Genomic DNA, 16759 nt, shown 5'->3' on the forward strand with positions numbered 1-16759 from the left:
TTGCAATTCTATTCTGAGCATTTTTTTATTTAAAAAAAAACTGCATTTCTAGGACTAGCTCTGAGGAAACTTGAATACATGATATATTATCACACAAGTGTGTGTAAAAACAAAGTAAGAAAAAGAACAAAAAACACCTCTTTAACAGGTTTAGTTGGTTATGGCAATGTAGTTGTTGTCACTGTTCCTTTCAGAGCTTAAGGAAGTCCTCCAATTGTTCCATCTCTATTGCATTGTCAAATGCACTGATGTCCTGTAAAAGAGAAGACATGCATGATGGATTCCGAGAAACAGAGTGAAAACACTATTAGTACAAAGGCATTATTAACCTATTTAAAAATATTGCACTGTGTACTGTACATTTGTCCAATATGACATACAACACAACAAGCCAGACATTCAGATAACTGAGATCACCATTAGCTACAGTTATGCTTACTGGGGTAAGCATATGTTCATGTTCACAACCCACAAAAAGACACAAACCATTAAAAACACAACTCAACTGCACATGAACACGCAAAACAGCACCCTACTGTTGGGTACGCATTTTTTAATCCAATAAGGGTTTCTTGTTTTATCTTTCTTTGCATTTCTTTATAGCCCAATTCTTTCAGTTGAATTTGTTCTTGCACTGGATAATAAAAAAGGAAAAAATGGCAGATTTAAGAGAATGAGAAAAACAAACAATATTAAGATGCTTTGTGGCAGGAAAAAGTTGAAATCTTAAAACAGCTTCTGCTGTGGCTGATTGGCTTACTGCTGTCAAATAATTAATATCTTTGGGAAAGACTATCTGGACTGTTTCACACCTCTTTCTGATGTTGTCTTTGTACCACAGCATTTTTTGAGCTTTAACCCTATAATGCCCTTGGTATTATATTCGATTCATGAGTGTCTGAGACCTCTATCTCATCAACACGATCAATACTTGCCATAATTTCAAAATATTATGGACAAAACTCTTTTTTTTTAACTAAAAGTAACATTGTTGTTAACAAAAAGTTGCCAATGTATCAAATGTGATTCAGAAAATATATAATAAATATATAATAAAAAAATATATCATACACAACATGACATAGGAAAAAAAAATTGCCTTTGTTATATGGGTTAATAAACATCTCAGTTCCAAAAAAATCTTAATTTTCTGGCTATTTTTGATGGGTTGGGTCTTCAGGTATTTTTGGCAATATTCATTGTTTGCATGCTTGTAGTCTTTATCTGTTATAAAAAGTAAATTGAACACAGTCTATAGTGCAGTTAAAAGGTTTCAATGTTTTGGAGATATTCGGTCCTTAACTAAAGTATTACACAAACTAAAGTTTGCTATGGCAAAACGTTAACATGCTTCATTACTTGTGGGTACATAAATGTCTGTATCAAAAGCTGCCAATCAGGTTCTTTCCTCCTATCTTTCAGTTTTCTGATATAACTGTATATATACCATTTGTAAGTTGGAAGGATGAAAGGAATACTCTGCAAGCAAATAGTTTGTCTCACTAAGTCTAACTGGAAGGCTGAAATCTGATGAGTGATTGAATGAACAGGGAGTGTACAAGTCAAAGTATTGGTATGTATGCATTTCTCCATGTATTTCTGTCCCCTGGCTTAACTGTGTGAACAACCAGTAGTTAGCATACAGTGTAAATATTGATTTTAAAACTGTGTCCACGCCTTAGACTAACCACATGGTTTCTATTCTTTTTTTGTGTGACGACATCAGCAAGCGTGTAAATAAAACACATCTGATCATAATTTTAAGTTTTGAATCGCAGGTTCAGCTTATTATTAGTTATTCTATGAGACTTACTCCACAGTAGACGTCTCCATTGAATATTTGTGGAGGAAGCGCGGTCGGATCTCCTGCTCCCTGCCTCATTAAATCCTTATCATCAGAACTCTGAGAAATGTCCACAGGTTGAAAGGGGATCTTCTTGGCGTTTAAGATAGAAAAGACTCTCTCTTGGTTCTTCTTAATCTGAAAAGGCATATTTAATCCGTTATCAAGACTAATAGCTGTGTGACTTGTTATAAAAAGTTTTCTTGTATAATAAAAGTTGCTGAGTTGTGCATAGAGAGCAGTAAGATTGTCTATAAAAGTAAATACTTTACACACATCTCACAATATTTTGATAGTATCAGTGATATATATTAATCACCGGCTAAAAATAAAAGAACAAGACAAGTAAGATTGTGTACTGTACCTGTGTAGAACCACTCACACTTGTAAAAAACACTTTGACTGGCATTTCTGCTATATTAACAGGAATAGTCCAATACAGAAAAACACTGAATGACAGAGTGGGAATGACAGAAGCGCAGAGAGAAGTGGAAAGTCACAGAGTGATCCTGTGCTAGATATGCAGGCACTGCTGGCGCAACCACACACAAAGTAAACAGGTTTGGACAACTCTTACCTGTCTGCAAGGACACACCTACAGGACTGAGTGCACTTCGAGTTGTGGCCTGTCTACTTCAGTTGTGAAACCAGTCAAGTACACAAACACACACACTCTATTTCATATCTTAGTGAGGACATCTATTTAACATAATGCTTTCCCTAGCCGGTTACCCTAACCGTAACCATCAAGAATGAATGTGTTGCCCTAACCCTTAGCCTAAACCTAACAATAAACTAATTGTAACCCTGACACTAAAGCTACATTTTGAGCCTCAAAAATGCCTTCAAACTGACAGGCATTTTGTCCCCCTACAAGTATAGTGGCAAGCCAATTTCCCGTCCTCATAAAGATGTCTAAACATGTATACACACACATAGATTGATAGATAACCACATTGCTACATTTCCTTAGGCACTTTCATTTCATCAAAGTTCACAGGTAACTATTGTACCTTTTACACAACTGCGTAAGTTGTGTTACAGACAAATTTTGGCTTGTAAAGTAAAAGCACTAAATAACAGACAAAAAGTTGCCAGGATTTCATTTAGCCCTGTATGCATGCTCACCTTGGTTGTCACTAGGACACTTGTGAGTTTACCCAAAACAATTGTTAATCAACTAGAAAACTATACACACATATGAAGCCTTTGACTTCATATACTTACTCATCCATGTCTTTACGGACCTTGCTTTGTGCACTGGTGTGCAGTCATGTTGGAACAGGAAGAGGCCATCCACAAACTTTTTCCTCAAAGTTGGGAGGATTACACAGTCCCAAAATGTCTTGGTTTGCTGAAGCATTAGGAGTTCCTTTCACTGGAACTAAGGAGCCAACCAACTCGACCAACAACCCCACTCAACAAAACTTACACTCGGCACAATTTGACAAGTACCATTCTCCTGGGAAGTGTCAAACCCAGACTCGTCCATTGGTTTGCCAGACGTAGAAGTGTCCCTCCAGAGAACACATCTCCACTGCTCTAGAGTTCAACGGTGAGCTGCTTTAAACCACTGCAACCGACGCTTTGCATTTCACTTGGTGATATGTAGCGTGGGTGCAGCTCGACCATGGAAACCCACGCCATGGGACTTTCTAAGCAATGTTCTTGATCTAATCTCAAGGCCACATGAACTTTGGAGGTCTGTAGTGATTGACTCTGCAGAAAAATGGGGACCTCTGTGCACTTCAGCATCCACTGACCCCACTCTCTGATTTTATATGGCCTAATTTAATTGCTGTAATCACTTCCACTTTGTTATAATACCACTAGCAGTTGAATGGAATATTTAGTAGTGAGGAAATTCCATGAATGGACTTGTTGCACCGAGCTCATTCACACCCATTCTTTCACAAATCTTTGTAGAAGCAATGTGCATTCCTAGGTGCTTGATTTTATTCACCTCTGGCCATGGAAGTGTTTGAAACACCTGAATTCAATGATTTGGACAGGTGACTGAATACTTGGCAGTACAGTGTGTACGTAGACACTAAAGCTGGTGGGCCTAAATGTCACACCAGGAGGTTCTTTAACACAAGGGGGAGCAAGCGAATCAGAACCCAGGGCACAGACTCAGCAGGTCCAATCAGTAAAGGTTTATTCCCAGAGAAGGAAAACAGGAATAAACACCATTAAAAAAATTGCAAAATAAAAAAAATGTTCTTTAAAAACTAAAATCCAAAATGTCTTGATGCATGCTCAATCCTCCAGGTAATTAAATCCCAGTAAATACCGAGGCATTTTCAGTGGGAGAAACATTTCGTCACTTATCAAACTGACTTCTTCAGACTTCTCCATTTGACACTTTAAATTTTGTTAATCTAAATATATTGTACTTTATGTAGCTTATTTAATCTACAAATGTATTTTGACCAAAGGTCTACTGAGATATTTTTAAATTACAATGAGAATTTTACACAAAAGTTATGTACAACCTAAATATTTATATTTAATGAAATGTGTAAGTTATATATTTTTCCAGTATCGACTAATGATATGCTATTGATATAGTCAGTTTTGATACTCTTTGATACTTGAAGGACCTCTATAACGTATATATTTAATCTGTGATTATGATAATTAAATTATGATGTGCAAATGGACCATGTATAACAAATGACCCATGTTGTATATGAAGTACATATTTATTCTTATACCAGAAAAGATTAAGAAGAAAAAGCAACTCATCATGAAATATAGTCAGTGTTAAAGTCAAACAAGATATTCATAATAGGCATCTTCGTAAAAGTCCTTGAACCTTGAAGTGTGAGAATCACTCAGTGCAGACAAAAATTACCAAATAAAAACACGTGAAAAAGACTTTTGCATGAAAGAGGAATACTCTGACAGGATAAGCATACATGTTATTTTAAACAAATCATTTAAAGTTCTCTTAAAAGACTGGAAACAGCTCAGGTTTAATGAAACAAAGTCTGAAGATTTATGAATTATTTGTTGAAAAAAGAATTAAAAAAACCGACAATCCTTAAACAGTCCTAAAGAGCAACTTCACACAGAATGAAAGTGTTTATTTTGCTGATCTGAAATAGTTTGGTAGTCACTTTGCTGTTGCGTTGAAAACTATGGTTCAGAGTAGGTCATTGCAACATCACTATGGATGTGGTTTAGATGTCAAAAGAGAAATGAAACTTTTTGCAAATATTTCACTAAAGTTCTGCTTTTTAGCCTACTGTTATACTCCTCTTTATATTTACTAAAACCACATTACTGAGGTTATGTTTTCATACATGTTATCATGAAACAACAAGAGGTTCAAGCTCATAACACACTTTTCCAGCCAGGTCTTCGGGTGCTCTCTCAGCATTGCTATCAGTATCTGCATCAGTTTTACTCTGTTCTGGGCCGGGAGTGCATGGCTCATACAGTTGGTTATTCCTCTCTCTGAAGGAGAGAACAAAGAGCACAAAATTGGCAATTATAATCATATCATATATTTTTTAAACTTTCTTAAATTCAAAATATTTGTGCATGTTTGAAATGCATGTTTCATTTTTTCCCCTTACCTTTCATCAAGGGCTACAGTGGTTTTGTCCTCCATTTCTTGTTTTATTGCTGCTCCAAATCTGTTACTAAACTGAACAATGACTTCTGAAATTGGAGCAAACATCACCATAACGTTAGCAGTCCTTTTTTTTAAACATTGGAGTGAACCAATGAACTGATTCAAGGTGCTGCTGAGGATCAACACTGACATTATAAAGAAATAAAGTTGATAACAGTGTAATCAGTTGCTCAGTTACACCTCAAGAAGACAGTGAGCAACAATGCACTGGTTATGAGATTCTGTTGTTTCAGTGTAAATTCACTCTCAGGAGTTATGCATATCACACCAACTGGTCTGGAAAGTACGGTAAATATAAATTTCTCTAACAAATGATGAAGGTGAGACAGCCAACATATTGCCACTTACAGTCATGTGAAAAAGAAAGTGCACCTTCTTTTAGTTCAAAGGTTTTACTTGTCAAGACATAATGGAAATAATCCAGTCTTTATCAGATCTTAAAATGATCTAACTACAACCTCAGCTAAACTACAAAATATGTCATGTTAAGCCATGTCGATATTTAAATCACAAAAAGTAAGCTGTGTGTGTATTGTGTCTTTTCAGTGTTTCACTTTGCGTACTCTTCTCACAGTTTTCTGCCTTAAAGATGTGATTGAGAAAAGTGAAGGTATTGTTGATATTATAACTTTTTATGAGTTATTAATCCCAAAGGTACAATTTAGTGAATTTTCTGAAATAAAGTTGAAAAGGTTTAGTAGTAAAGTAGTTCCTTAACCAGTTTGATGTGACTGAGCACTGCTCAATTGAAAGATTTCAGTGGGTTTACCAGAGAATAATGCTGGTGTTTATAAAATCAAAACAAGGACTCCAAAGTTGCTTTAAAATACCTAAATAATAATGAGTACATTCATCTCTACAAGTGCCACCTCATACGTTATGCATAGTAGATTTGTCCATTGATAACATCAAAATAGTTTAGAGCACTTTCAAAGACAATATGTATCATAAAAAAGAGGATAATGGAGTTATAAAAACTGTTTCTTACCAGAAACCCCCCACTTCCTTCTCCAGACCAGGAAAATAATAACCACGAGGAGTAGCAAAACTACTAGCACACCCACAACAGCTGCGACAACTGAAGAAGATGAGCTTGCTGTAAGAATAAAAAGAGTTAGACACAACAATAACCATATAAATACTATATAAAGTAATATATATTTATTGTTTTCAATTTCAGATCTTACAGGTAACGGAGATATAAAGGTTCCTTGAAGGAGCAGAAGAGAAGGACATTGCAGAGATGTTAACGCTGTAGTGACACGTGTACGATCCTTGGTCTTTAAAATCTACTGAAGGGAGCTCAAAAGTGGCCAGGTATAAGACTGAGTAGCCAAATGCTGACATTGTTTCAGTATTGTTCGTGTTTAAATTTGTCAAACTGAAGAAACCTCTAGAGTAAATGGAATGAATAGAACAAGTGACGGAGAAGGTGCTGCCTCGGGTGACTGATACTTTGTCGGGACTGTAGACCACCATTGCATGGGGGGACACCAGGGAGATGCTGGGTTTTTCCAGTTTAACTGCAAACAATATAAATATATAAATATATATTAGAAAAAGTCAAATTTCCAACAAGTATACAAAAACTGTGCATGATATTCACTGACCTACAACAGAGAGGTCAGCAGGAATTCCTTGAGGATAGTAGATGATTTGATTGGCCATTTTCTTTTGATATTCACAGTAGTATGAACCCTTCTGACTAAAGTCCACTTTAGGGAAGACAAAGGTTGCAGAAGCTTGATCTGAGAATTTCTCCATTTGAAATGACCCTTGGGTTTTTTTCAGGAGAAATGTACCGCCCATGTGTTCTGTTACTAGCGTGCAGGTAATTTCAACTTTGTCACCCCAGTTTACCTCTACCCCAGGGTTGATCGTGATTTCAGGCTTCTGCAGAGCACCTAAAAGAGAAAATTAATGTTGTGTAACTGCCAACACGGTATTCTTACAAGCAATGAGATCATTTGTTAGTTCAAAATGAACTATGTCTCTTACCTAAGCAGATAACACTGGCATCTTCACCATGCCCACAGTTATTTTGTCCAAAACCAGGATGTGAACAGTGTGAAAGTGCAGACTCTTGGCCTGAGCATTCCACGTTATCCAGCCATATAGGGCCACTGCCTCTACCAAAATGGGCACTTGCAGGTGCTGAAACGGCATGACCGCAACCAAGCTGTCTGCATACTACATCGGCATCGCTCATTTCCCAATCGTCATCACACACAGTTCCCCACTGTCCTTTATAGAAGACCTCCACTCTGCCGGAGCATTCACCTGAGCCACCCACCAACTGGACTTGTGCTGCATAACAGAGCAGAAAGAGTGAATACAAGTGCAAAGGAAAGTCCTTAAAATAATATTTTTGTATTAATACATGAATCATATAGCTCATATACAGACTTTTGCAACTAATAACAAAATACTGAAGTATAATATTACTTATATTATATAGTTTATTAGTTTATTAGTCACTTTAACATTTTAATATGTTTTACATTTTGCTTTTTAATCTATAGAGTAAGATAAGCAGTGCTGTTCATTTAACGGGTTTCAAAATAACTGTAATCACATTACATTTCCCAGTAACGCGGTAATGTAACACATTACTTGGTCAAATCCGGCAATTACATTAGCTACAATTATGTCATTAGCATGTGGTTTCCCAGTTCAAACAGCCTGTTTCTCATCACCTCTAGTTTAAAACACCAAGATGGTGACTACGAAAAAAGAGTAATCTCAAGGCTCCATAATAGGACTTCACAAACCAGTTGGTGACACTTGGAGCTACATTCATCTTTTATACTGTCTTTGATGTTAGGAAAAAATATCTGAGAATTTTGAACACACAATGATAAAAGTCTTTACCTGCACAGAGAACACCAGCATCATGTTCATGCCCGCAGGTTGCTCTTGTAAAACCTTTGACTGAGCATTGCTGAAGAGATGTCACATTATCAAAGCATGAAGAGCTAGCCTCCACCACTGGTCCACTGCCTGGGCCGTGAAAAGCAGCACCAGGAGCATTCATGGCACGTCCACACTCCAGAGTCTCGCAAACTGCTTGAGCTTTACTTAGAGTCCAGTCCGTGTCACACACTGTGTGCCACTGCTCGCCATGACGTACCTCCACTCTTCCAGAGCACTCATCGTTACTGTTAGCCACCCGGATAGCCAAGCTTCCTGTGAAGTCAAGTAAACCAAAAATGTAGCCACGGGTGTGGAAGAATAATCAACAAAATAACTGTGATGTGTTTAGGTATATTGTACAGTCTTGATGCATGCTCAATCATCCAGCTAAGTAAATCCCAAAAGGTTTATTCTGTTCATCTGGACGTAACGTTTTCAGAGGGAGAAACATTTCGTTACTCATCCAAGTGACTTCTTCAGTCTCAGCTGACTGCAGGTTTCCCCAGTCTTATAAACAGAACATTGCATAATAACTGAAACCAGCACAACTGAATGAACAATGAGCTGCGAGGTCAATTCTTTGATAATTAAAATGCAAATTGTCATGACCGTTGATCAACAACCACTGATCAAATATTAATGATCAAGGAATGGACCTCATCATGTTCTGTTTATAAGGCTGAGGAGACCTGCAGTCTGCTGAGACTGAAGAAGTCACTTGGATGAGTGACGAAATGTTTCTCCCACTGAAAACGCTACGTGCAAATGAACAGAATCAGCCTTTTGGGATATATTGTACATTATTTAAATTCAGAAGAGCTGCCGACATTACATTCTGGCATTTTTTGTACAAATCTAATTCCTAAAAAGTTGAGACACTGTTTAAAATCTAAGTGAAAACAGAATTCAGTAAGAAAATATTTTATTCACAATAGAACCATGGAAAAAAAAAAATCTAATATTTCAACTGACAAAATGTAAGAAAAATATTTGCTATATTTCCAACTGCTCAAAGCGTTCCCAGATATAAACATCATCTTGCATGGAAACACATGTTGCTTTAAAACTTATATGCAGCATTTTGATTCTTTCCAGATTTGTAAGCTGCTAATTTCATAGTCATCAATGCTTTTCCAGAAGAATGTCAAATTTTGGTGTTTTCTAGGTTCTATTGTGAATCAACCATGGATTTATAAGATTCTCACATTACTGAATTCTGTTTTTATTGACATTTCACATAGTTTCACAGCCTTTATTGTATGCTTTTCTCTTACCTGTGCAGAAAACACCAGCCAATACAGTGTTGTTGCAAGTCCTGTCTGGATATGGTCTTTGTGGACACTGAGTCAATGTAGACTCTCTTCCATTGCATTCAATTTGATCATTCCAGGTCTGTCCTGTACCAGGGCCAAGCTGAAGAAGCTTATGGGGCCTCCCACAATCCAACTGTTTGCACACCACTGTTGCATCATTCATGTCCCAGGATTCAGCACACACAGTCCCCCACTGGTTTTGATCAAAATATTCTACTCTTCCATCGCAACGAGTGGATCCACCATTTAATCTCACGTTACCTGAAAATCATTGTTTTCAAATTAATGTACGTGAAATCCAACTTAGGGGCCAGGTCAGAAACAGAAACACTAAATCCTGTTTACATTGTCTTAGCCTTTGTTAAGTTTCAGTGTCTGTGCGTCTGAATTCATGATACTTACACCTGCTGTTTGAAGAGGAGGTTAATCATCTGAACAGATGAGATAACTATGTATTTCATTGTTGCTTTACAAAGTTGCAGGCTAATTATTTTGTGTGCTTATACATCTGTGTGTACGTTGGCTTGCCTGATCCTAGTGACCTTCTTAGAGTACATGCTCAGGCATAGCTCACATGTCTGAACATAGCGACCATGTTTTTGGTATTGGTACCAGATGCATCAACACATGGGTTTCAACTATGAAAAAATATCTGTCTGGTTGTTTGCATCAACACATTAATTGGAACCACTTATATTTAATATTTTTTAAGAAGGCTATCATTGATTCACTGACATTTTGAAACTCTAATTTAATTTGACATAAAGTCTTACCTGAGCATACCACAGAGGCTTCTTCAACACGGTTCGTGGCAGATCTGCTATAGTCTCTAAATGAGCACTGTGTGAGAGAGGTCTCTCTACCATTACAATGGATCTCGTACCCTCTCAGATCTCCACCTTGACCAAATGACCCTGACATCTTGACAGGATCTCCACAATTCATCTCTCTGCACACCACTGTAGCTTCATTCCTCCCCCAGTTGACATTAAGTGCTGGTGACCAGTGTTCACCATGGTGGACCTCCACCCTTCCTGAGCACATGTCAGTCCCATTGATTAGTCGAATGGTAGCTACAAAGCAAAGAGGAGAAAATCAGCAATGAGCTGGTGTTCATATGAAAGAAAAAGTGAATTCATTGAAATCCATGTGATATTCTTATTAGTGTTGTAGAAATAACTACAGTATAATTTATAATAAAATGCTAATCAGAAAAAACAAAACAAAGTAACATCTAAAAGTAAAAAGAAGGCATTGTATGAAATGAAACATCAACAGTTTGTACCTGAACAAATCACTCCTGCATCTTCACCATGACCGCAGTTATTTTCTCCAAAGGAGGAACGTCTGCAGTGCACAAGTGACGTCTCGTTACCTAGACAGTTGACATCATCAAGCCAGATCACTCCTTGGCCTTCACCAAAGAAGGCACTGGATTTGGCAGTCTGAGGTGTTCCACAGTCCATGGCTCTGCACACCACCTCAGCATCTCTGAAGTCCCATTCATCATCACACACTGTTCCCCACTGGCCGTCATGCAGAATCTCCACTCGGCCAGAGCATCGGTCAGTGCCGTTCACAAGCCTTAGTGGTGGTTGACCTGAGGGCACACATTAAGGCATTACCAATAAATATTACAAACTTTCAAATTGATTCTATTAAGCTACATGCAGTTACATGCATATTGTAAAAAACAGACTCATTATTCATTTTGAATAATGAGGGACCCTCTTATGTTAAAGACCTCATAGTACAATACCCGCCCAATAAAGCACTTCTCCCTCAGACTACTGGCTTATTTGTGATTTCCAGGATATTTAAAAGTAGAATGGGAGGCAGAGTCTTCAGCTTTCTGCCCCCTTTCTCCTGTGGAACCAGCTCCCAGTTTGGATTCAAGAGACAGACACCCTATCTGTTTTTAAGATTGGACTAAAAGCTTTCCTATTTTGTTAAAAGTTATAGTTACGGCTAGATCAGGTAAGCCTAAATGCTCTTTAGTTATGTTGCAGTAGACCTGGGCTGCTGGAAGTTGCCCATAATGCATTGACCATTTCTTCTTCACTCACTTCTTTTCACTCTAGATGTGTTTATAGAGACAGACAAACTTGTTTGATAGGATCTGAACTTTTTTCTCTTTGAGAGCAAGTGACTCCAAAGGGTAGTGGTTTATATGTTTTGCTAAAAAGCAAATATTCCTGGTTTGGGCATGGGAGGAGACATGGCACATGTTCTGACCACAGTGTGGTCCCATGTAGGCAGCCCACTGTAGGTTTGCTGAGTGTCCACACATGAACCCCAAGGGTTATATTAGCTAGGATAGTGTTGTAGGATAGTTTAATGTGTTCTGCTGACTTAATAACTGTTCCAGACCTCTAGCATTAAAGTCAGCACAACAACTGTGTGCTAGGAGCTTCATGGCATGAACTTCCATCGCTGAGCAATTCCTGAAACTTTGATGTAACGTGGATGTGGCCCAGGTGGATACAAAGTATAACTTTGGATGGATACAAAGTATAACTTTGGATGGATACAACTTTGTATCCATCCAAAGTTATACTTTGTATCCACCTGGGCCACATCCACGTTACATCAAAGTTTCAGGAATTGCTCAGCGATGGAAGTTGGATGGATACAAAGTTATACTTTGTATCCATCCAAAGTTATACTTTGTATCCACCTGGGCCACGTCCACATTTATACTGTTCCCTACTATTCTTATTCACTCAATATTTTCTTATAATACAAATGACCTTTGCCTTTATAAATTACTAAATGCATAACTAGAAACCATTATGTTATCTTTAACTTGTCAGTGTCTACCACTGGGTTGGTAGATTTATTATTTCTGATGAGCCTCGAACCTTTAATTTAATTTACTGGTAAACAATTAGTAAAAAAAAGATAATGGACAAAAGCTATTCTTCTTAAATAATCAAACATGACGCTTGCTATCCTTGGAAAATGGTGGCACAATTTATCTGTATCTTTAGTCTCTTACCTGCACATGCGAGAGAAACACCTGCACATGATCCCATGTGTTCTTGCAGTTGACATTGGCTGATAGTGCTCACATTACCAGTGCATGTACTTCTGAACCCTCGCAGTGAGCTGTCACCAAAAAAGAAGTTGTTTTGGGATTTTATTGGCACTCCACAGTTGAGCTCCTTACACACAACTGTAGCTTCTTTAAGGCTCCAGTTATTATTACAAAGTTTCCCCCATCGGCCGTCATGGAAAACTTCCAGTCTGCCAGAACAACCATCAGTCCCATTTATCAATCTGACTGTTTCTGCAAAGCAAAATTTGGTGTTGTTAAGAATTTCTTTAAAACTCAGTTTTGAGCAACAAACAGAATAGAGCCTGTGTTACCTGAGCACACGAGACCAGCATCTTCATTGTGGTCACAGTCATGTTCACCAAAACCTCTGTGAGGACATTGAGCAAGGGACTTCTCATGACCAGTGCACTCAATATCATCCAACCAAACCTGATCCTGGCCTCTCCCGAAGTAAGCCTTGTACTTGACTGCGAGAGCATTGCCACAGTTCATCTCTCGACATGCCACAGTTGCTTCTTGCATCCCCCATCTGTCATCACAGACTGTTCCCCATTGTGAGTTATAGTAGATTTCCACTCTACCAGAGCAGCGATTAGTCCCATTCACAAGCCGAATGGGTTGACTGTCTGTTGGGTTAAAAAACATGTTGAGGGTAAGTTTATTCAGCAAGGGGACAGTCTAACAGTGTCAGTTTACAACAAATTAGTGATAGTTTTGTGGGCACAAGTGTGACTTACTTCCACAGACAACAGTAGCATCTTCACAACTTTCATTGACTTTTAGAACTGAGCACTGTGAGACAGAGGTCTCATTTCCAGAGCAGATGGTTTTGACTGCGGTGAGGTCACGTGCTTCTCCAAAATAGGGTGTTTCGGTCTGAGGGAGAGGATCACCGCAGCCGCCCTCTCGGCACACCACCTGAGCTGCTTCTTTGCCCCAGTCACTGCAAACTTTTTTCCACTGACCTTCATGGTAGACTTCCGCTCTGCCATTACAACGAGTGGTTCCATTTGTAAACCGCACATTTTCTGTAAATGATGTTAATAAAAAAAAATGTAATAACGAATATCTCTTAAATATAAAACTAAGAGGTAAGTTGGTGTTAAATAATATGATGGATGGATGGATGGATGGATGGATGGAAGTTTTTTTGTTAAGTTAGCTTGCTAATTTTAAAGCCTTCTTGGCCAGGAGCTGGTTGGTTAAGGCCAGAATCAAAACTGGAGTCAGCTATCACCATCAGACAGGTTTATCTTGTTTGTTTAAGCTGATTTGCTTAGTAATCAGTGATCAGTAATAGGTATACGTGTACTTCCTAGTAAGCCAAATTGTTAATTTACCTGTTTTCATTTGACACTTTCACTAGACATTAAGGGCAAAAATAAATGTTTGTAATAAAGATTAGAAATATTTATTTTGTGTATATTAATGTATATGTTATTATTAGTACTATTATTATTATTATTATATATCATTATAGTCTTGTGTATATGAATGCATATATTGTACATGTTACATTGCACACTGTAAAATATGCTTTAAATGTAGGCCTTCACAACCTTTAAATCTTTATAGCAAGTATCAACACATAATAAATCTATTAAATATCAAATTCCTGGTGTGAACTACTTCAGTAGTCCAAAAAATTGGAGGAAAACATTATTACCTCTTTAGTTGGACATGGCAAGAACAAAAGACTAAAAATGGATGTTTGTGATTGTGTGATAAAATCTGTACTCATATTTTGTGCAAATAAATGAATCTTCTCTATAATATACACAGATAGCTGTCTGTATTTCAATACCAAACACATGAACACATGATTGCATGTTACAATTTATACAGGGTTATGATGGTTTCTACAGCAATATGTAAAATTCAGTTTTATCAGTTATATTTTTGTTTCACAGAAATATAATCACAGAGGAACTTAAAACAGGAGATACTATAATGCCGCAGACTAACATAAGTGCTGTGTTAGCTGTTTTTTTAGTTGTGCAGTATTTCTCAATTTCAACTACAGTTCCACATTTCATGGAGAGGGACATTTGGGGGTTTTGCTGAGCTGACACCTTGCTCATATGAAGGAATTCTACGTGACTGCAGTCAGTGGTAATGATAATGGTTAGTACAGTGCTTGCTTAGCTTAGCAGAAAAATCAGAGAATAGTGGAAACAGCCAGATTGTCCGAGAATGACAAAATCCACCTTCTCAACTAGTGTAACATTTCATGTGTTGCTTGTTTCATCTTTAAAAAAATCATATGTAAACATGTTGAATTCATCAAAACGATATTATTTTTGAAGCTAAAGTAAAGTTCTTAATACATGTGTATAAGGAAAAACAAATACACAAACATCTTCTTTGAGAAAATGCTATTTGATAAAGTTAAACCTCACATCTGAAGTCAAACATTATTTAGGCTTACCTGAACAGACCACTCCTGCATCTTCACTATGGCCACAGTTATTTTGCCCAAAAGGTCTGTGTTGACACTTAAGGATGGAAGACTCATGGCCAACACACTGTACATCATCCAACCAGATCTCATCTTTTCCTTGTCCAAAGAAAGCACCTTTTTTGGCCTCCATAGCTGCCCCACAGCTTAGCTCTCGACACACCACCTCAGCATTGGCCATGCTCCACTGATCATCACAGACAGTTCCCCAACTGTCTTGGTAGAAGATCTCCACTCTACCAGAGCAACGCGAAGGTCCGACCAGCCTCATTTTCTCACATTCTGGATATGAGAAAAACAAAACCACAAAGGATGCACAATGTGTCGCCTTGGCCATAAAGCCATTACAATTATTATTTTTTTAAATATTTGTGTGTTACTTACTGACCAGTAAACTGTAGAAAACTCAAGAGGCCTGCAGCAGAAATAGCAAAATGATGTGATTAAGCCTGACAGGCCTGATATGTAAATCTAGATATATCCTTCAGTTAACAGCCTATACTGCAGTCATAGCTATAATATGTGAAATATATTATAAATATGGAACAGTCGGGGATATTTTCTAATTGATCCAGTAAAGCATATTTAACACGTTCAGTCATCCAGGAGTATTTCAGTGCAGACACTAAAACTCCCATTGGTCACTTATGATGTTAACAAGCAATCAAACTATGTCCACTCAAGAAAAAACACAAGAAGTCAGACTGAGAAAAAACCTCCAGTAACTTACCAAGAGACAAGTAAAAAACAAAATGTCGTTTTTCATCCGAAATGAGGATCATATTTGGTCTTCAGTGTTGATCAAATGCTGTAAAATATTTTTGTAAAATTAAAACAGTGGCTTTACGTCTCCTCCTGTGTTTAGAAAAGCTTTTTAAAGCCCTTTTGTTTTTATCCAGAAGGTGATCATATAGTCCTCTTACCTTTTAAATTCACAATGTCTAGAACACTGTTAAAATGAAATCAAAATTTAAACGAACTTGCTCATGTTTGAAATACCCTAAGGATAAAAGCCCCATGAACATATCCAGTAATTGTTATGAATCAAAAGGGACCACCTGGACTTGGACTGCAAACTGGATCCATGTTGACATTTTGATCAATCATTAAAGGGGAGATGATGAGAGGGGATTTTGTTTTTTACACAATGCCTACATTACTATTTAAAAAAAAAACAGGTGTGAAATTGAGCAGAAAGAGAAACAACAATTTAACATTATGCTGGAAAAGAATTATAACAGTAAGAATTGTTTTTGCACGCAACATAGATAATTGGGAAATAGAGATCACAGGGACGATTTTTGTGAAATATCGATTGGTGAACTTGACCACTGACCACCCTCTTTACCTGCCTCCTCCCACCTCTGGTTATCATTCACAGCAGTGCTTTCATCTTTCATTTGTACATGTTGCAACAATCCTTTTATTTAATTCCACTAAGCAGGATGAACTCATGTGCATACAACCTTTTTTTTTAATAAAACAAAATAAAAAATTCTACATCACAGATTCTCTTAGGAAGCCTCAAGAC

The 16759-nt window shown here is 37.5% G+C and overlaps 2 protein-coding genes across 2 annotated transcripts in view; both read right to left on the bottom strand.

The window, feature by feature from the left end:
• Nucleotides 1–6: 6 nt before the first annotated feature.
• On the bottom strand, nucleotides 7–2380 carry LOC113006627 (SH3 domain-binding glutamic acid-rich-like protein 3). The gene is made up of 3 exons (XM_026142698.1): nucleotides 2208–2380; nucleotides 1814–1981; nucleotides 7–253 (listed from the first exon to the last, which is right to left on the bottom strand). Exons 1-3 carry the CDS (start codon nucleotides 2250–2252, stop codon nucleotides 191–193), a joined length of 276 nt encoding a protein of 91 aa, XP_025998483.1. The 5' UTR covers nucleotides 2253–2380; the 3' UTR covers nucleotides 7–190.
• Nucleotides 2381–4529: 2149 nt separating this feature from the next.
• The window catches only part of LOC113037269 (deleted in malignant brain tumors 1 protein-like), a 55194-nt gene continuing 42964 nt past the window's right edge, over nucleotides 4530–16759 (bottom strand). The window contains 14 exon segments of the mRNA XM_026194171.1: nucleotides 4530–5305; nucleotides 5428–5512; nucleotides 6475–6582; nucleotides 6674–7009; nucleotides 7097–7390; nucleotides 7485–7793; nucleotides 8358–8672; nucleotides 9674–9973; nucleotides 10486–10785; nucleotides 10998–11312; nucleotides 12711–13001; nucleotides 13082–13396; nucleotides 13508–13798; nucleotides 15199–15394. Of these exon segments, the coding sequence (XP_026049956.1) occupies nucleotides 5158–5305; nucleotides 5428–5512; nucleotides 6475–6582; nucleotides 6674–7009; nucleotides 7097–7390; nucleotides 7485–7793; nucleotides 8358–8672; nucleotides 9674–9973; nucleotides 10486–10785; nucleotides 10998–11312; nucleotides 12711–13001; nucleotides 13082–13396; nucleotides 13508–13798; nucleotides 15199–15394 (3603 nt within the window). The 3' untranslated portion in view covers nucleotides 4530–5157.

Source organism: Astatotilapia calliptera, chromosome 15, assembly GCF_900246225.1.
Source record: "Astatotilapia calliptera chromosome 15, fAstCal1.2, whole genome shotgun sequence".
Taxonomy (NCBI): domain Eukaryota; kingdom Metazoa; phylum Chordata; class Actinopteri; order Cichliformes; family Cichlidae; genus Astatotilapia; species Astatotilapia calliptera.